At 42.1% G+C, this 20635-nt stretch overlaps 1 protein-coding gene across 36 annotated transcripts in view; it reads left to right on the top strand.

Moving 5' to 3' along the window:
- Positions 1-5506, top strand: part of LOC111146851 (regulating synaptic membrane exocytosis 2) — a 591447-nt gene extending 585941 nt beyond the window's left edge. For 35 of the 36 annotated variants that reach the window (XM_022502578.1, XM_022502564.1, XM_022502568.1 and 32 more), the window contains 4 exons: positions 1545-1657; positions 1988-2089; positions 3565-3704; positions 4121-4379. In XM_022502578.1, the coding sequence (XP_022358286.1) occupies positions 1545-1657; positions 1988-2089; positions 3565-3704; positions 4121-4339 (574 nt within the window). In that variant the 3' untranslated portion in view covers positions 4340-4379. Of the gene's footprint in view, positions 1-1544; positions 1658-1987; positions 2090-3564; positions 3705-4120 lie in introns of all 36 variants that reach the window. The other variant, XM_022502593.1, reaches the window with a different exon arrangement.
- Positions 5507-20635: the final 15129 nt, after the last annotated feature.

Below are 20635 nucleotides of genomic sequence, written 5' to 3'. Positions count from 1 at the left end.
ATTTTCTCATAGTTCTGGAGACTAGAAGTCCAAGATCAAGGTGTTACCCGGCTTGGTTTTTCCTGGGGCATCTCTCCTTGGCTTGCAGATGGCCTCCTCTCAGTGTGTGCTCACATGGTGTTTCTCCTGTGCAAGCAAACCCCTGAAATCTCTTGTTCTTCTTAAAAGGAAACCGTCAGATTAGGTTCGGTTAGAGTAGGGCCCCACCCTTACGAGCTCATTTAACCATAATTAACTCTTTAAAGGCCCTATGTCCATGTACGGGTCATACTGGGGATTAAGGTTTCAACATATGCGTTGGTGGGGGGACAAGGTTCAGTCCCTGACAAAGAGGAAAGGCTACCCCAGGGCTGGACAGTTGAAAGAATGAAGTTGCCATTTAAGATGAGAATCCCTTGAGAGGAACAGACTTTGGCTTTTCGTTTGTTTCGAGGTTGGGAGTCAGTTTGGGACAAATTGAGTATCAGTTGCCTGTTAGAAATCCAAGCAGACAGGTAGGCAAAGCAGATCCAATACTAATACTATAGCAGGTCTGTGGTCCAAGCCGGAGATGGCAATCTAGGCCATGTCAGTGTAGATAGCCTTTGAAACCGTGAAACTGCTTCAGATTACCAAGGAGACTGGGGCGTGCAGGAAAAATAAGAAGTCAAAGTTTTGGGCTCTCAATGCTTAATGGTAGAATCAGTAAGGGAAACTGGGGTAGAGTGGCCAAAGAGGAAAATCAGGGAACCAGAGGGTCTGGGAACCAAAGTGAACGATGTGTTTCAGTGGAGAGGGAGGGCTCCATTGTGTCAGCTGATACTAATGTGTTAAATCAGACAAGTGCTGAGTATGAACAGTTGGGTTACCCATGTGGCCCTCTGGTGACCTCGGTGGGGGGAGAAAAATCACGCAAGGAAGAGAGCAAGGAAAAACTGAATACAGAGTTTCAAGGGAGAACAAGAAAAAAGAAACTGAAGACAGCCCATAGAGTAAACTCTTTCCAGGAGCTTTGAGTAGAGAAATGGGGTGGGAGCTAGAGTAGGAAGGGAAGTTAGGAAAGGGATTTTTTTTTTTTTAAGGTAGAAGTTTTTTGTTGTTGTTGTTGTTGTTTAGGGTGGAAGAATAACAGCAGGTTTTGTGTACTGATGGGAATGATCTAGAAGAGTTTCTTCATTTGTAAAACAGGATAATAGAATCTATCTCCCAGTGCAGCTAAGAGGATTAAATCCGTGAATGCCTATTCGTGGAGTAAGGGCTCAGTAGGTAGCGAGTGCTACTGATAGAAATCACAGGCCAGGCCCTCCAGACAAGGAGGAGAAAGACTGGTACACAGCAGCCTGCAGTCTGGCGTGACAGGTGCTTCTGGTGACATACATGGGCTGCTAGAGAATGAGAAAGGGTGAGCCATGGGTGGTGGAACACAGTGATTGGGGTCCATTAATACAAGTGACAAAACCGTGGTGGCAGCTGATCCTGTCCCCGGGTAGGAGCAAGAGGGAAACCCGAGCTGCCTGAGAGTAAATGGGTTGAAGGTTTAATCCCATGTGTTATTTTGCTTTTAGTCTGATTTTCCCTGGTGTCCGCCTGGCCTCCGATAGCCAGTTCAGCGATTTCCTGGATGGCCTTGGCCCTGCCCAGCTAGTGGGGCGCCAGACTCTGGCTACACCTGCAATGGGTAAGAATTTTTTGTCATCTGATTTCATTGTTCCTCCTTTAGATTATTGAAAATTACATTCTCTCGTTTCATGGGATCTTTAACAGTACTGTCCGCAGGAATAAGTGTTTTTATTGTACCAATAAAAGAATTTGAACCGGTTTTTTCCCCTAAGTTAATTGATATGCTTGTTAAAGTAGGAGATCGTTGATAGAATTTTAAATATATTTAAATTTATGAAAATATATGGGAAATGAGGAAGTGGTATAAAACGAAGGTCTTTGGCACAAGCCTGCTTCTTACTGCCTTTGTACACTAAGGCTTGTCTGTTTCTTCCTCATGCACCTTTAGGTGACATTCAGGTAGGAATGATGGACAAAAAGGGACAGTTGGAGGTGGAAATCATTCGGGCTCGTGGCCTTGTTGTAAAACCAGGTTCCAAGACACTGCCAGGTAAGAACAGAAGGGATTCTTCTATGATTTGCAATGCCCACTTTTCAATTCAGAGGCTTTGTTTTTGATTAGATGCTGAAAACTTAGTTTTTGAATCATTAAAGATACTAATCAGTGAGTCTGTTACCTGTAGAAGTTTGTGTAGTTATCCCAAGTGAGTATGCAGGGAGGGTGGTCTGGTAAGGATAGTTCAAGTTAAATAATTCAAGTTAATCTAATTTAAGTAGGTATGTATGTAGTAGAAACCATTGCAAAATGAACATGTACATAAGAATTTCTTTTTCTTATTAGCTGGTATTTTGTGTTCTTCTTTACTTTATCTGGAGCTTCAAAATTCTCCTTGGGAATTCTTAGAGCTCTGCATTAGAATAAAGATAGATTTTTTAAAAAAATAGAATAAAGATAGATATAGGTTTCCAAAGCAGCATAAGCTTTTGTATCTAGGACATTCTAATTAGACTTTTACTTCCTGTAATGTGCAAGGAAAGAGAGGCATCATTAGCATTTTGTATTACGATGTCACACATGTCCTACTGTAATGTCATAATCTAAGGTGCCCGGAACCATGGAAGATGACACAGGCCCACTGTACAGTGATGTATAGAACATGAGATCCGATATGTGGAACAATTAGTGAGGATTCTGAAATTCGGTTCTCACCCCGGCACCTCCAGTAACTGAAGAATAGTTTTAAATTTTGTAACTTCCCTGTCCTTGCAGATATTCTAAATGATAATGTGTACAACCTTGCAGGGTGGTTAAGTCGATTATATTTACAAAGGTCTTGGAGCTAGTTAGCCCACTGTGCCATAAAGAATACCGTATTTTGTACATGCATGAAAATGCTTTTATGGAGAGTCAAGTACATTTCAAGCCAAACAATTCATAATTAGCTGCCTCTTCCCAGCTTATGTGAACGTATTACATCAAAGCCCCCTGCCTTGTACCCATGCCACCATCAACAAATAAACCCTTTTGATTAGTAAATGACTGTTATTTAGAAAAAAATTATATTTATTATTTATATTATATAATTATATTATGTAAGTATTTATTATAGAGATATATTATTTATGTTATAATTTATTTATGAAAAGATGTCATCTCAAGCGTGTTTACTTAGGTTTAAGTACTGACAAATGAAAGTCTGACTAAGACTTCTCTCTTGAACATTGTTAGGGACTGGAAGCGTTTCACCTTATTTAATGCATTGTTTAAATCTATAAAACCATTTGATGGAGAAGTAGTAATCAACTCAGAATAGCCTCTGGGTTAAAGTTGCCTAAACTTCTTCAGTGGCTGATAGGGACTTAGTATTTAGCTAATGATTTTGACATCATGTGGAAAGACGGTTGACTTTTGATTGCTAGTTCTTTTGGCCTAAAACTAGGCCGTTGCAGATGTCATCTGCAAGTTGGGCGTTCCGTAACGGCGCCTTGTCACTTAACCCTCCCCTCTATGTGTTCTTTCCCAAGCACCATATGTGAAGGTGTATCTGTTGGATAACGGAGTCTGCATAGCCAAAAAGAAAACAAAGGTGGCGAGAAAAACACTGGAACCCCTTTACCAACAGCTATTATCTTTCGAAGAAAGTCCCCAGGGGAAGGTTTTACAGGTATTTACTGAATGATTTCTCCCTTATATAGGAAATGGACTCAGACCTTAGACCCACATGTCTTACCGCATTCCCTTCCATTGCTCTTAGCTGGAATTCTTGGGAAATGGCAATGCAGTGACCCATGTTATCAAGCCGTGGACGCTGTGGTTTCCTTTCCAGTGAGCTAGAGACTTGCCAGCCCCCATCAGACACAAACTCCAGTTTCCCCAGACTCCTTAGGATGTGAATAGTCCAGTACACTTTTCTTCATGTGCCTTTGGATTCTAGTAGTTCAAGACCACTATCCCAGCGATTAAAACACAACTGTGGAATTTGATGTTTGATGATAGCATGTTGACCAAATGTATTTTATTTTGCAAGTTTCCATGTGCATAACGATGCTGACCTCACTCTCCTTTTTCTTTTGCCAACAGATCATTGTCTGGGGAGATTATGGTCGCATGGATCACAAATCCTTTATGGGAGTGGCCCAGATACTTTTAGATGAACTGGAGCTATCCAATATGGTGATTGGATGGTTCAAACTTTTCCCCCCTTCCTCCCTAGTAGATCCAACGTTGGCCCCTCTGACAAGAAGAGCTTCCCAATCCTCTCTGGAAAGTTCAACCGGACCTTCTTACTCTCGTTCATAGCAGCTGTAAAACTGTTGTCATAGCAACCAGCGTTACAAAAAAACAAAAAAACAAAAAAAACAAAAAAAAAAAAACAAAAAACAACCCACAGGTCGCAAACCCTGGTAACACTGCATGCTTAATGTTGTGTCTTCTGAGCCTGTTTCTAGGGATACAAAGCGATCCTGTGTTCTCAGAGGAAGTTGCACACATTGTGCCCTAAAGATGGTCCTCAGGTCAAAGAGCAGAGTTATGAAGAACTATCAGGCTTGGAGTTCAAGAACACTTGAGTTTGGGTCCAATCTGAAGCCATGGATTAATCTCAAAGAATCAGTCAGTTTCATGCAACAAAAGCCCTTTTCAATGGCACCTTTCTATTTTTATCGTTCCTTTTTCTTCATTTCTCTGACCCCAAAGCCCTATTATGCCACAGAGATGGAGCTATACAGTCATGAAGCCATGTTACGAGTCAAGGAGTGAAGTCCTCGGAAGCATCAGGTGAAAAGCGGGAGACCAAAGAAGTGGTCCAGGACAGACATCCGCCCTCCTCTGCACAGGGACCAGGAGCAGCCCGTCCAGCGTAAGCCATGGCCGACTTCAGAGCTCCAGCAGGCACGCCATTCCCTAATGCCATGATGTGTTGGACTCTGAAAAACAAAATTCTGTGGCTCCACTGTACTGAATGAAATTAAAGAAACTTTTTTTGCATGGACACAGATTAGCTGAATACTTAAATTATTTTCTTGGGGCTGCAACTTGCAAAAAAAAAAAAGAATAAAAATCAGCCATTTTCAACAATTTATATTATTTTTAAAAATAAATTTCACTATTGCATGGTTTTAAAGGGGGAAGAGAATGCAACAGGGTGGTACAAAGACACACCATGTTTATTCTTTAATCATAGTCTGTGTTTTGGCAGACATTACAAATGAGAATACTTTCTAGAAGATACTTAAAATTCTCTTTATGTGACAAATAAGTATACTATATTCAATTTATTTCCATGTTAAATATACAAATCTTAAAAAGTTCAATATGTGCAAATTGTTCACATCTTTCTTCCTCTTCTCTGTCTCACTTTTCCTCTCTTCTCTTTTAATCTTTCATTTTCTCTCTCCCTACCAGAGTGAACATTATACTAAAAGATTACAAGTTTTTGACCTGATACTCCTTATACCCCATGTTTGATTCAGAGCTGTAGATGCTTCTGAATTTATGAATTTCTCAAGAGAAAAAAAAACACCAAAAACTAAGAGCTTTCTTTATTTCAAGCATGTTGAAAAGGATTTTGCAACATGACTTGGGAGTACATTCACGTAAGTCAGCATGTATTTGATAAAGAAGATATTTGAACTTTTGCAATTTATTGTACAGTGCATGGTACTTTTCTTTTCACCTTCAAAGTTCAGTTTACAGGAAAACCCTAAAATCATGTGCCCATTGTAATGTCTAATAAATTTGTTTTTAGCACCAGCATTATTCATACAGGGGTTAAAGTATTATTTCTAGAAGGTCTTAGGTTTTGTTTTTTAATTTTTAATTAATTAAAGCAATTTCTTTAGCCAATTTCCATTTACTATGTGAATAGAAAAACACTGCTAAAAATTTGGAGCCTGAAACACAGGGCTGTTTATTAATTCATTTTTCTGTAGTAAAATACAGTTTTTCACAAATTATATTTCTAAAGAAATATAGTAAACATAAATATGCAACAAATAATTTTAAAGCTCCAATTTTTAGGTGACTCAAAGAAAGTCAGTTTGCCTATTAATAGTTCTTTGATGCCATCACCAAAAGTCTACACCCCAAGTCCCTCAAGGTCAAACCCCTGCCTTTGGTTTTACAGACAGTCATTACCATTGGGTGGTGCTGCAAGGTCAAGATTCTCTTAAGTTCCCCTCTTGAGAGGAAAAATCACTGGTTAATATATTAAAGCCACCCATACTTTGTTTCTTTATGTACACTTTGATAACACATTCCTACAGGTTGATTTTAATTTCTTGCAGAAACTTTTGAAATCCACATACATACCACTTAAGGCCATGCACAAAAATTGCTTCCTTCTTTCTTTTTTTTTTTTTTTTCCTTTTTAAATTCCATGCTGACCATTAAAAACCATCATGCTTGATATGGTGCAAAAGTTAAAATGAGTATCACTAAAAATGCCTTCTCTTTATGTGGTGCAATATGAAATACACTGAGACTGTGTCTTGACCTTGTGTGATCTACGATGGCCCCAGGTAAAGTTGTCAAAAGAACGAATAAAAACTCTATGGAAATAATTTATTAGACACTTGTGTACCAGCAGCAATTAATTTAATAGACCTGTAGTGTCTATACTCTCCCTTAGAATAAACGTTTACCATTTTCCTGATACGAAGATGCAGTCACATAATTTTTTGTGCATATTCCTATAAAAATTATTTCTAATTTAATAAGAAGGACATGACTGTATGGAATATTTGTACATACTTGTCATTATGCAGTATTTATTTAAAAAGTGGGTGTATTTTTTTTTTTAATTTTCACGTCTGCACCTCGACTTGTGGTTTAGTCGTGTAAATAGCACTACTCCAGTGACCATTGCTGCCCTGTACATAGTATGTTTTAAAAGTAAAGGGAATTCCAGTTGGGGAAAAAAAAAAAAAAGGGCAGATTAGTCCTGTAACGAACACCAACTAATGTAAATCACATTCATTCTGGTGATGGTATTTAACACTTTAAATAAAACATTTTCTTTACAGACGTTGTATGCATGGCTTTCTCTGACTTCTCTTCTCCCCATCCCAAGCCTGCTGCCACTTTTCCCCAAACACACGCGTTGTTTCAATACAACAAAATCATCTTTTCTTACTTCTCCATGACAGAAGCAGCCGCTGGTCTTAGCAAACAGCCCTCAGTAGAGCGTGTTTTCAGAGTGCCAAAGGATCTCGAACTACACCAGTAGAAGTTGCTGCTTTTCAAAAAGGTGGTTATTCTGTGTGGGGTAGAGACAGATTGGTGTTCTGGATTGAGGTGCTTTCTGTTAAGTGACTCAGCAGCTCACAGAGTCTCAGAGCGAACTGAGTGAGATTTCTGAGTCAGTGTCCCCCCTCCACGGAGAGCAGAGTCCTAGAGAACCTCACGCAGATGCTGCCATTTCCTGGGTGAAGGTGACAGGAGTGACAGTGGGTTTTCCGCCACTGTGTCAGTTCAGCTTTGTGGGGGTGGGGGGCGCTTTCTCCGCTGGGAAGACACCTGTGCTAACATGACGGGGAACAACCTGTCCAGAGACCAGCTTCTCTCCTGTGGCTCCGGGTGGGAAGGTTTCTCCATCTCCTAAGGCAGTTCCTCAAACTGGAAGAAAAAGCCCCAGCAGAGTTTTGGTGGAAGTCCTCCCTGGTTGTAAATTTAAAAGGAAGCTTAGTTATTACAAATCCAAACCTAGTTCTTTCTCTGTTCTTGGAAATCACCATTTCTTCCATCTAAGGACTCCATTTCAGCTCAGTCCTCCATGCCTATCCCAGATTACTTTTCATTATTCCATTCCATTCTTCTATTCTAACTCCTGTTATAACCACCCCCTTGCCTTTCTTCTATGCCCTCTCCTGAAAAGCCCTTCTACCTCCTCAAAAACGATCCACACTGGTCCCTCCCTGCAACCCCTAGCTCAGGACGGAGCTCCTCTAAAGCTCTTCCTGACTGCACCCCAGCAACAAGACTGCTGTTGATGCCAACACCTTCACTTTCCCAGGAACTGCCAGTCGAGGCACCACAAGCAGCAGTAAAGGACGTGGGGGTCAGTCTTGCAGGGGCTGACAGAGGAATGGTCAAAACGTTACCGAAGCTGTCTGCCAGTACTGGCTAACTCCCAAGAGTGTAAGCAACTGACTTCTACATCACAAACCAGTTTGGTTTTTTTCCTTTTAAATTAGACTCTAAGGACTGGTTCCTGACTCTGCCACTTACTTCCGTTCTCCTTTGACAACGTCATTTATATTCTGAGTCTCACTACCCACAGCTGCAAGACGGGATAATAAAGCTACCCAGTACGTTGGGTTGTCACAGGGATTAAACAAAATACCGTATAGAGAACACACGGCACCGAGACTGTTAACTATTATGAGCATAAATAATTAATTAGGAGGTCTTAAAAACCAGTTCGTTCTTTGCTGGTCTGTCTCATTGAAGGCACAAGTCTTCCTAAGAAGACATGTTATTTTCTCTGGACACTCAGGGCCAAGCTGGATTGGAAGGTAGCTGTGCTGGGCTCCCTGCAGACCACATCTGATCTTCCCTGAAGAAGAACGTGCCCCCAGTGGGTTCAGCCAACTATCATGAGGGCTCCATAAAAGAAAGACCCCAGGAAGAAATCTCAGCAAGTCAGCTCAGGGCCTCCTCAGAAGGGAGCACTTAGCAGACAGGGTTGGGCAATCATCCAAAAGATGGGACCTTAAAAATACCCTGGGAGAGTTCACTGCACTTGGGCTGGCTCTCTGTCCTGGAAAGTCAGTGATGGCAGCGGAAGTCCCAGGTCCTGAGAGATCACATGACATGGGAGCAGGGTGACCTCAGAATCCTGAGAGACAGAGCACCTTCTCTGATCGTTTCCTAGGCCAGAAATTGGTCAGGCTCTTCTCTGCTTCTCACCTCCAGAGTCTGGGATCCCCTTTTATCATTAGTCTGGCTGGTGGGATGCTGGGGACAACAGACTTTCTGGGTGTCCAGGCAAAGACAATGGAGAACCCCTACAGACTACACGGGGGACTGGTGATATACTGACATACCCAAACCCTGACGCTGATGACTTGAGCCGTATCTGGGAGTGATGAACAGCACGACAGCAAGAAATTGTGTGTTAGGTAATCCTAAGCCTTTCTTAGCAAATTTCAAGCTCTTGATGGAGAAATTTTGGAAACTGTGAGAAAGTGTATGTGTTGCCTAGTTCATTCTTGACTTATTATAGCCAAGAACTTTGTGTGCTGACAGACAAAACAAAAAACAAAAAAACAAACAATGTTTTGGTGGTAAGGGGGAACAGGACAGGGGCTGACTCATCCTGAATATTCTGAGTTCTGACCAGTGCTGAGCACTCAAAGTTGATAATCTAGTCTCTAGGTACAAACTTGGTGCCTGAAGACTTAGAGAAATAATCCCAAACTCACAAAATCAAAACTCTAGCTCTTCAGCCTTTCTCAGAAAAAGTGATAGGGTATAACCTAGTCTCGGGTCTTAAGATGATCTAAGAGACAGGCTCTTCGAATATCCAGGAATCATTTCTCTTCCAAGTGGATCGGTCCTCAATCTCTGGATACCAATAGGGACATCTTTTCTGTCTTCTATCTTTTCTATGGTCATAGTAAATCACATTTCGGTTCTCAGGTGTAAATACTGTTACTTTTCATTCAAAGCTGTGCCTCAAACACTATCACTCATTTTTCATGATACCAAAGAGGAAATGGGAGTTGGGAGGATAAAGAGGGAAAGAAGAGCATGGGAAAGGAGGGGACTGGGAAAGAAAGGCCCCTGAACAACTTAGTCTTTAATGAGATTTGGTCTGTTTTCCAACTGTCTAGAATGAGGTCTGTTTTTTCACACTTGGCTGGAGTGAGCCAGGTGACTGTGTGAATGCAAATGAGCCCCAGGGACAAAATGGGAACAGAAATAAACACTTGGAGGCGTCTTTTAATGATAAGACTTATATCCAGGGTCTTGTTGGAGAGCTAAGTGTGCCTTGAATGTGAAGGAGAAGGGTCATGGCTTTTAAGCGGACACTCAGAAAAGAGAGAGCCCCTCCAATGGGCTGGAGTTAAGTTTGAGGGACATGAACGACACGCACAGAGAGCAGGACCACAGCGGCTCAGAGATGGAAAGATCCTCCTCTTAGAACACAGTAAGCAGAAGTGAGAATACCTCGAGGCTGCTACAATATGTGTGCTATTTTTCCTTTCTCTTCCTTTAATATGGAATGCCCAGCTGGATGTCTTTTTCTTTTTTCTTTTTTTTTTTTTTTAAGATTTTATTTATTTATTTGATATAGAGAGCAAGAGAACGTGTACTCGCATGCTTGAGAAAGAGCCTAAGTATGGGGTAGGGGCTGGAGGGAGAGGGTGAGGGAGAAGCAGGCTCTCCTCTGAGTCCGGAGCCAGAGGCAGGGCTCAGTTCCAAGACTCTGGATTCAGGACCTGAGCTGAAGGCAGCTGCTCAACCAATGGAGCCACCCAGGCACCCCCAGATGCTTTTTCTTATCTGCAGCTCCAGTCATTTTATCAGCTGCCTTTCAAACACAGCATTTTGCATTCCCAGGATATGAAACAAGGTGGGGCTCAGGGGTCTTAGAACGTGAAGGCACCAGAAATCACTTGGCGGGAGACGGCACATGGCAAGAATTGTTCAGGTCTTGGCATCCCAGTGCTTAAAGGGCTGGTTGCCACTTGCTCTAGTCTCCCCTGTATAGTTGGTTTTCTTAATAAAGGAAACCCTGAAGAATACACTGCAGGACAGTACATTCTCTATATTTTATTACTCTTTTAAATAGGCTTTATATCTGTATATTTTTTAAAATTCTGTTTAAGCACTAGTAATGTCATGGTGAGTAAGACATCATTCCAGACTCCAAAAGGACTTCCCTGAATATGACCAGAGTGTATGCTTCCATATCTAAAATAAATCTGTTGTGAGATATGATATATGCTAGACAGGAACACAGAGGAAGAATTGGTTAATATTCTTTAGGAAGGTTGCCTGAAGGAGGTGAGATTTTCTATTTACTGCTGACTTACTCTATTTCAGCTCACTTACTCATCTGCCACAGAGGTACGTAATGGCCACTTCAAAGAGTTGCGGGGGTTGAAATGACAAAAGAAATGACCAGTTCCAATACAATTGAGTATATAATAAGTACTCAACTGAAGTTATTTCTTGTATTAACTAGGAACTGTGTTCAGCATAGGTAAGAGAGTCTACAGTGAAAGCAGCTTGTTCTTCCAAGGTTCTTTCCTGGTTAGAAGATGGCAGCTGTAGCTCCTGCCATCACATCGACAGTCCCAGGATAGAAAAAAGAGGAAGAGGGAATAGCCACCAGGCAGGTGGGGAAATAGTTTGAATGCTTTCTAAGAAGTTCTGTCCAAGACTTCTACACTTAGAGGAGAAAGATTCTATATTTGACCATCAATATTGTGCTAGCTGTAGGATTTTTGTAGATGCTCTATCATACTGAGAAAGTTAACCTCATATTCTCAATTCACTGAGAGAAAGAGCTGTTAAACTTTGTCAAAGCCTTTTCTCCCTTTATCGAGCTGCTTATATGGGTTTTCAGCCATATCCTATACTATATGAATTACATGGATTGATTTTTCTAGTGTTAAGCCATTTAAAAATCTGGAAAGAAATGCAGCTTGATTATGAGGTATTATCTTCTCTCCGTATTGCTGGACTCGATTTAATAATGTTTTGTTAAGGATTCTTACTTCTGTATTCAGATATTGGTCTTTAATTTTCTCTCTTTGTAATATTTGTCAGGCCCATTATCTGGGCTACGATGGCCCCATGAAAAAAACTAGTTGGCAAGTGGTTTCTCCTCTATTTTCTGAATAGATTTGTGTAAAGCTGGTATTATTTCTTTCTTAAATATTTGTCAGACTTCACCAGTGAAACCAGCTAGGTCTGGAATTTTATTTGTGGGAAATTTTTGATTACAAATGAAATTTGTTTAATAAATTAAAGGCTGCTAGAGTATCTTTCAGCGTTGGCTATGATTTCCAACCATTTGTTGACTTCATGTAAGTGGCTGAATTTTGTCATTATAAAGATATTTGAACTATTTTTTGCCTTCCTTTAAATTTCCGTAGAATTTAAAATAATGGTCCCTCCCTTACTCTTGATAGTGATAATTTTCTCTTTTTCTTGATCAGACTTGCTAACGGTTTATCAGTTTTGTTACTCCTGTCAACATGCCAATTTTTGGCTTTGTTATATTTCTATATTCGTTGTTCTCTTTTTCACTGATTCCTGCTCTTTATTATTTCCTACCTTCTACTTCAAGTTCGATTTTTCTCATTTCCTAAAGTAGAAGCTTGGATCATCGACTTGAAACCTTTCTTCTTTTCTAATATCCTTCTAGTTATACATATCCTTTTGCACATTGCTGTAACCGCATCGCTCAAAAACTGACCAGCATTTTCACTGTCATTCAGGTAAAAGGCTTTATCATACTTTGTGATTGCTATCTACATCCGTAGTGTACTGTCCAGTTCCAAGTATTTGAGCATTTTCTAGGTTATCTTGTTATTGATGTCTACCTTAATTCTAATTGGACCAGAAAACAATTTCTGCAAGATTTTGATTGTTTGGTGTCTATGGGGACATATTTTATTGTCCAGGATATTGCTTATCTTGGCAAACAATCCTGGTGCACTTAAAAGAATGTTCTTTCTGCAGTTGCTGGGTGTGGTGTTCACGTTCTGTAAATGTTAATTAGGTGGAGTTAGTTGATATTATTGCAAGAATCTTCAATATCTCCATCAGTCACTGCGAGAGAGGTAATGAAATCTGCAACTGCCTGGAGGTGAGTCGATTTCCCCCTTTCACTCTTTCAGTTTTTTTCCCTCATGTTTTCTGAGCCTCTGTTATGAATGGCAAGACACATTGTTGTGTCTTCCCAATGAATTACATCGTTTTTATTACGCAGTATCCTTGTACTACCGATAATATCCTTCATCTGGAATTTTACTTTGTGTTGAAATACTTTTACCAGCCTTCTGGCACTCGCTGCTTCTACCCTTCACCTGCACATGCTAGTTCATTCAATTGAGTCCCTGTCTCCTTTATGGCTGGCTTTTGCTTTGCAATCTATTCTGATAGTTTCTTCCTTTTCTTGGAAAGTTTAATTCCTTGACATTTAGTCCCACTGTTAATATGGCTGGGTTTAAGTGTACCCTCTCGATATTTCTTGCCAACTTATCCTATCTGCTTTTATCTTTTCTTGTCCTGTCGTTTGGATTAATGTATTTTTAAAAATTCCTTTTTAATCTCTGTTTGCTCTACATTGATTTTTTTTTTTCTGGCTGCTTCTAGATAAATGACAAATGAATTCTTAACTTATTACTGTCCACTGAGAGTTAATATTTTACTAGTTCACTTAAAATATAAGGACCTTATAGTAGCAAAATTCTTATCTTGCCTATCTTTTTTTGCTATTGTTATTATTTGTCTAAGCAATGAAACACCACAATGCAAGGTATTAGTTTTGCTTTTTTTAAAATATTTTTTTTAATTTTATTTATTTACTTGACAGAGCAGAGAGCCCTATGTGGGGCTCAATCCCAAGACCCTGAGATCATGACCTGAGCTGAAGACAGAGACTTAACCCACTGAGCCACCCAGGTGCCCCTTAGTTTTGTTTTAGATAATCAGTTGTCTTTCAAACAAATTAAGAGAAGGAAAAATATATTCTTTCATATTTTTTTTTTATAATATTTCCTATTTTTGGTTTTCTCATTCTGTTGTAGAGTCAGCTTTCTACTTAGTGTTGGATTTCCCTTAGCATTTCTTACAACACAGGTCTGGGGTCAACAAATTCTCTAAGCTTTTGTTATTCTGAAAATAGCTTTATTTCACCTTAATTTTTGAAGTATACTTTTACTGGATAGCTCAGTTTCTTTCCTTCTGTTACAGAATGTTAATGTTGTCATCTCATTCTTGTCTGACCTCCATTCTTTATGATGAAAAGTCAGTCATAATTCATGCTTTTCCCCCTTTTTGTAACTTCTTTTAAAAAACAATAAGATGGGTGCCTGGGTGGCTCAGTTGTTAAGGTCTGCCTTCGGCTCAGGTCATGATCCCAGGGTCCTGGGATCAAGCCCTGCATAAGGTTCCTTGCTCAGCACGGAGCCTGCTTCTCCCTCTGCTGCTGCTCCCCCTGCTTGTGCTCTCTCTCTCTCTGACACATAAATAAATAAAATGTTTTTTTTTAATATTTTATTTATTTCTTTGACAGAGATCACAAGTAGGCAGAGAGGCAGGCAGAGAGAGAGGGGGAAGGAAGCAGGCTCCCCGCCAAGCAAAGAGCCCAATGTGAGGCTCCATCCCAGGACTCTGGGATTATGACTGGAGCCAAAAGCAGAGGCTTTAACTCACTGAGCCACCCAGGTGGCCCGTTAAAAAAAAATAAAATCTTAAAAAAAAAAAAAAGTACTACTGCTTTTAAGATTTTCCTCTTTACATTTGGTTTTTAGCAATTTGCCTACATTTTACATAGATGTGCCTCCGTTTGTATTCTCTTTGTATTTAAACTACTATTAAGTTCACTGGTAGACTTTCTGGATCCTGTCAGGCTTGCTTCATTCTTTGTTAGGGCAGGTCTTTCTCTGTTTTGAACTTTGTCTTCGAGCACGGCCCTCATTCCCAAGGCATGGTCTTTCTGAAGTCCAGCTGAAAGTGAAGTAGGTGGGAAGTGTCTCTAATCTGGCTGATCTAGAAGTCCAACATCTTCCACCATTAGAACACCCAGAATGAGAATTATCCCTGCAACCCAAAATAATGGAGGATCAGAAGCAAGATTCAACAGAGGAGGCTCATGGGTAGGAGGATCTTAAAAAGCAGGCATTTAAGGCTGTAACTGCGTCGTGGTCATGGTGTAGTGTTATGGGGCACTATGGTGGCTCAGTGCCCTGAGCCCCCATCTGGTGGCTGAGCACCTGGTGCCTCAGTCGGTTAAGTGTCTGTTTCTTGACACCTGCTCGTGCCTTGATCTCAAAGTGTGAGTTGAAGCCCAGCGTTGGGCTCTGCACCCCACGTCGGGCTCCACCTGGTGAGCTTACTTCAAAAGAATGAAAATAAAAATAACACTCTGCCAGTATGTTTTGCTAGATCTTGAATTTAGAACCATCCTTCAGCTCCAGACTGCCCAAGGTCCTATCTTATTTTCGTTCTCCTCTTCTTAGATGTCCAAGGGATTCTCCTAATCTTTTTATGTAATATGGGCATTAACCCCACCCCCTTAACTTAAGCTACCTTGAGTGCGTCTCAAGGTCTCAATAAAAAAGTGTTTATTTAATCAAAGACTCAAGCTGAAACTGTAACACGCCTATCGTTCAGAATATTTGGTTAGCTGTGACACCGATCCTTTCATCAAATCTGAGCATTCTGTCACTGCAGGAAGAAACCTAATATATTAAGAACAGAGTAGCAACCCAAAGCCCAGAGGTATTTTCTGATCATACTGGAAAATTCCTCAGTTCTCTTGGCTTCAGTCATAACAAATGATATAAAACAGTGGTGCTCAAACTTGAGTGTGTATCAGAATCGCCAAGAAGGCCTTGTTAACATGTAAGTGTTTAGGCCCCATTGCTAGTGTTTTTGATTCGATAGGTCTAAGAAAGGACTTAAGAATGTGCATTTCTGGGGCACCTGGGTGGCTCAGTGAGTTAAGCCTCTGCCTTCGGCTCAGGTCATGATCTCAGGGTCCTGGGATCAAGCCCTGCATTGGGCTGTCTGCTCAGCAGGAAGCCTGCTTCCCCCCCGCCCCGCCTCTGCCTGCTGCTCTGCCTGCTTGTGATCTCTCTTTCCTTCTGTCAAATAAATAAAATCTTAAAAAAAAAAAAAAAAAAAAAAAAAGAATGTGCATTTCTAACAAGTGTCCACGTGTGGTTGGTCAGGGGACCACTGATAGGGAGAGTTCCCAGAGCAAGTTCATGTCTGTGTTTGTCTGCGTTATGCTTCCCTCCTGTAGAGTCACCAGCCTCTGTCACTCATTACTTTACAACATGATGTCATCCACAGTCCCAGGGGGTGATGGGTAAGGGTGGAAGCCGATATCCAAGAGCAAGGAGAGGGTTATGAAGCAGTCATTTCATTAACAATGATTTTTTTTTTTAATGGAAGAAATGACAACATGGAGATTTGAGTGTTTCCGGTACTGACTGCGCTATAAACAAATAGCCATAAGTATACAGCTGAAGTCTGGCTGTGTCTCTTCAAGATACTATATGGGAAATGCTAATGATGTTTCTAATATTTAGGCCATTATTAGCACCAGCAGTATATCTCTAATTCACATAAAATGAAATTTCATAACCCAGTGGTGGTCCATTTTTTTTTATTAGTTATAATACTGAAAAAACAACAATAACGACCCTCATTACTGCCTAGGCTTTGTTCTCTGTTTTATCGTAATGTGAACTGCCCAAATGCAGTCTCTTAGTCACACAAATTTTCTGTGAGTTGAGGCGACATCTTGGTGCTGCTTCACTTAAAAAGAGTTTATTAAAAAAAACACCAAAAGTCAAGAGCTTTCACTCTGTGGAGAAGCCACAGATGTTCAGGATATGGTGACTTAGGGAGAAAACCCTACTGTCCAGTAGGGGAGAGGAGACTTCTGCCAATATTACAGTGACAGCAAGAGGTAGAGAAGAGCAAGAGCCAGAGGGGTCAGAAAGAGCCACCGTTGGCTGGAGTGATCAAGAGAAGGTTCTGTGAAGGACGTGGCCTCTCAGCAGAATTTTTGAAAGTCGACTTGGGTTTTGACTGTCATATGCGGGAAGAAACGCAAAGACAGGGAATTAATTGTAAGAGCACCAGAGGTAAACCACTCAGGCTGTGTCCCATTTATAATGAGCTACATGACCTAGCGCTCATGTACAATCCATACAAAGAAGTCATGGGAGGGAATGTCTGGATGGCTCAGCCATTAAGGGTCTGCCTTCAGCTCAGGTCATGATCTCAGTGTCCTGGGATCGAGTCCAGCATCGGGCTCCCTGCTCAGTGGGAAGACTGCCTCTCCCTCTGCCCTACCCCCTGCTTGTGTGCATTCTCTCTGTCTCTCTCAAATAAATAAATAAAATCTTAAAAAAAAAGAAGTCCTGGGAGAAGGGGGTCGAGGTAAGAAGAACAAGGTCTCAAATGCCAAATCAAGAATTGAGAGTTTATTCCGCAGACGGTGGGGACACACTGACATTGTTGAGCAAAGGAATCATATGATCTAGATATTTACCTTCAGCACATTAATGAATGGCCAGTGACTAAGAAAGGATAATTGATTGTCAAGTGAAGGGAATAGAAGCAGTGAGATGACTCCAGAGGGGGAATAATCCAGGAATGAAGGGACCACGACTGGACCAGGAGGCACCCAGGAGAACAATAAATCAGGGACAAAATGAGGTCACTCGTTATATAACATTTATGTTTTTAGAAGTCTGTTGGTGCCCCTAAGCATAACAGGAAAGCCCAGGAAAGAAGGGTGTTTTAGGGTTGGGGAGTTAAAGGATGAGCCTGGGTACTGATGTGTTGGCCTTACACTTCTTTAAGTCAGATAGAAATCTCAAAGGCAGCTGGAGAAGTAGAGCCAGATTCAGAGGACAAGTCAGACTGGGCTGCTGTATCAGTCAGCAGACTGAGCTACCGTAACGAGCAGCGCTGAAATCCCAGGGGCTTGAAACAATGGTGCTTGTTTGTAACCCACCTTCCACATCCATCCCAGTTACTCAGCGACTCAGGTGCTTTGAAGGCTCCATCTCAGCACATTCTCAGAGGTGACAGGGCCTGGGAAAGGCAAACCAAGGGCTGCCCTGAAGGGACACATGACCCTCTTTCTCACATTTCATTGACAGAAGTAAGTCATGTGATCAATCATTCCTCAGACCAAGTGAACGCAATAAGAATGATCCTACATGTGCCTCCAGCAAAAGGACCGTGGAGGGAGGAAGGCACAGCCCAGGAGGGGAAGGCTATTGCCGCCCCTGAGAGCCGGGAGTCATCAGCCAAGTGGGCAGGAGCTAGCACTGCCTCCAAGAGAGGAGACACAGAAGACAGGAGGCAGGGCCCCAGGCTGCAGAGCCGTCCACTTCCCCGGGGAGGACCCTGCCCAGCCCTCGAGCAGAATGACTAGCCGGGTGGGAGCAGGTGGGTGATCTCGAAGCCGCAAACTCTGTGCTGTCCTTGTGAGGTCACTGCTTGGACCGGGTACCCTGGCTGCCTTCCTGGGCCCAGAAAGGAAGGGACTGTTGCCCCCTCCCAGCCATGTTCCCTGTCCTTTTCCTCCGCTACGGATTCTCCCGTCGTCCATCTGGCCTTCCTCTCAAGGCTGGCTGAAGATGGTCCCTTGCAGTTTCCAGAGTTAGGTTAGGGATGGGACATGCTACTGCCACTGGCCATCCCTCTCCCGTCCCCACCCATGCGGGAGGCAGCTGCTGGTTTTCTTCCCCAATTCTGTTCCAGGTAGGTTTTTGTTTACTCCACTCCCCCGGTCCCTGAGCCAGAGGTGGGGTGCCCACACTTGCAAACCCCGAGTGTCCGGCCTCCCACCTCTGTTGAGTCTTTAGTCTCTTGTGCTGTGCCTAAGGGCACCTGGGCTGGCGGGACACTGCTCCTGTCTAGGTGTTTATAAATATCTTCCTGAAGTTCAACCCTCCAGCTTGTGATTTGACTGTCTCTTTTCTGACCTGGTAAGCAAGCATTAGGCTTTGCGGGGAGGGGACGTCTGGAATGTGAAACAACTTGTCTTTTTTTCCCCCTCCCATTGCTGTCAATAACTTTTAATGGCCAAATCCCAGATTTGTACTTTTCCCCCCCTCTAACTGCTAAAACTATTCTCTTCCACCTGGTTTTACTGTAACATGTGGAAAAGAAATAAATGTTGTCCCCCCACCCCAAAAAAAGAATTGCCTCTTGTGCTCTGCTGCCTTGGCTCCCATGAGCATCCTCTGGGTGACAAATGATGAAGATGGAGCAAAGCTTTAAGCTGAGAATTTCAGGGAACGTTCTTACGTACAGGGCAGTAGGAAGAACACATATTTGGGGAGGAAAATAAAAACATACAGAAAAGAAAACGGCTCAGTTTAGTCAGGAAGGTTCATGACTGCCAGATCTGGAGATAATTCAAAGAAGCTGAGGCTGAGGAAAGACCATGAGGTCTGACCTTGAAGGAGACGTGGCTGACCTTCAAAAGAGCTGCTTCAGGGAGGCCGTGGGGCCAGGCCAAGGAAGGAGTGATCTGAAGTGGAGGTAAAACATGGGACTGTCAAAAAAAGAAGGGAAATATGTTGTTTGAGGTAGCAGCCAAATCAAAGCCGATTTGCTAAACTAAATCTGACAGTTTTTCATTCATTCATTTAGCAGATTTTTATTGGGCATTTCCTCTTGCCAAGCACTGCTTTAAGAGCCGGGGAGAGACAGAGCAAGATAAGTTTTCTGTTCCCATGGAGCTTATCTTCTAGTGGAAGCAGACATACAATAAACAAGCAAGCAGAGAAATGGATGAGTGAAAAAGATAGTTTCCAATTTATTTAGTTCTGATAAAACTAAATTAATTATATTTAGTTCTTCCTTTAAAGGAAGTGATCAGGTAGGTGGAGAGTGTGGGCGGGAGGGTATGTGCTCAACTACTCAGGAAAGCTTTCTCATGACCCGGTGACATATGTGCCCACGCCTGGAGGGCAAGAAATATTGGCCAAGCAAGGATTTGGAGCTGGAGTTTTTCATGGCAGACAGAAGCTCCGATGGAAAGTTCTCATAGAGAATCGATTAGAGGGACAATTAAAAATTCTTGTCTGTGTGGGCGCCTGGGTGGCTCAGTTGGTTAAGCCAATGCCTTTGGCTCAGGTCATGCTCTCTCACACTCTCTCTCTCTAATAAATAAATAAAATCTTTTAAAAAATTGCTCTCTGTGTGAATATCCAGAAAAATGAAGATTCTAAAAGGCATTTACTTCTCAAGGCCCAGGTTTCGTTCATTTAGAAGCATGTGCCTTCTCCTTCAGGAACCTTCTCTGCCACAGACCCTCCATCTATCGCTTGGGAAAGGTTGCTATAGGGTACAGATCCACAGACATGATTTCTTTCCTCAGTGTTTGTATATTGTGCAGACTTTCTTTTCAAAATTTCGGAACCAACCCTCACCAGCTTATGGCAAAGTGCCTCTTCCACTTGCATTCTTCCTGGTTTCAGGCTTGCAGAACATAGTCAAACATTTGTGTCAGTGGGACCCTTCTCACACGTCCCAGTGGGCATAGAGCGCATTTTCCTGGGTCCTCTCTTGTAGTCGTGTGGGTTTTGAAAAGAGAAACTTGAACAAAGCCCCACAGAGCTCTGTGACCAGCGCCTGTGGCCTCAGAAGATGACAGCAGTCACCACAGCCATTACGGTCTGAATGAAACTGCACTGGGAATAAATGCAGACACTTAAGATTTTATTTATTTGAGAGAGAAAGAGAGAGAATGAGCAGGGCAGAGGGCAGAGGGAGAGGGAGAAGTAGGCTCCCCACTGAGCGAGGAGCCCGATGCGGGGCTCAATCCCAGGACCCCGGGATCATGACCTGAGCTGAAGGAAGATGCTTAACCGACTG

This window comes from Enhydra lutris, unplaced genomic scaffold, assembly GCF_002288905.1.
Source record: "Enhydra lutris kenyoni isolate GAN:26980312 unplaced genomic scaffold, ASM228890v2 scaffoldscaffold14, whole genome shotgun sequence".
NCBI classification, from domain to species: Eukaryota; Metazoa; Chordata; class Mammalia; order Carnivora; family Mustelidae; genus Enhydra; species Enhydra lutris.
The sequence above is the reverse complement of the archived record's forward strand: the minus strand, read 5'-3'. Positions and strand labels throughout refer to the sequence as shown.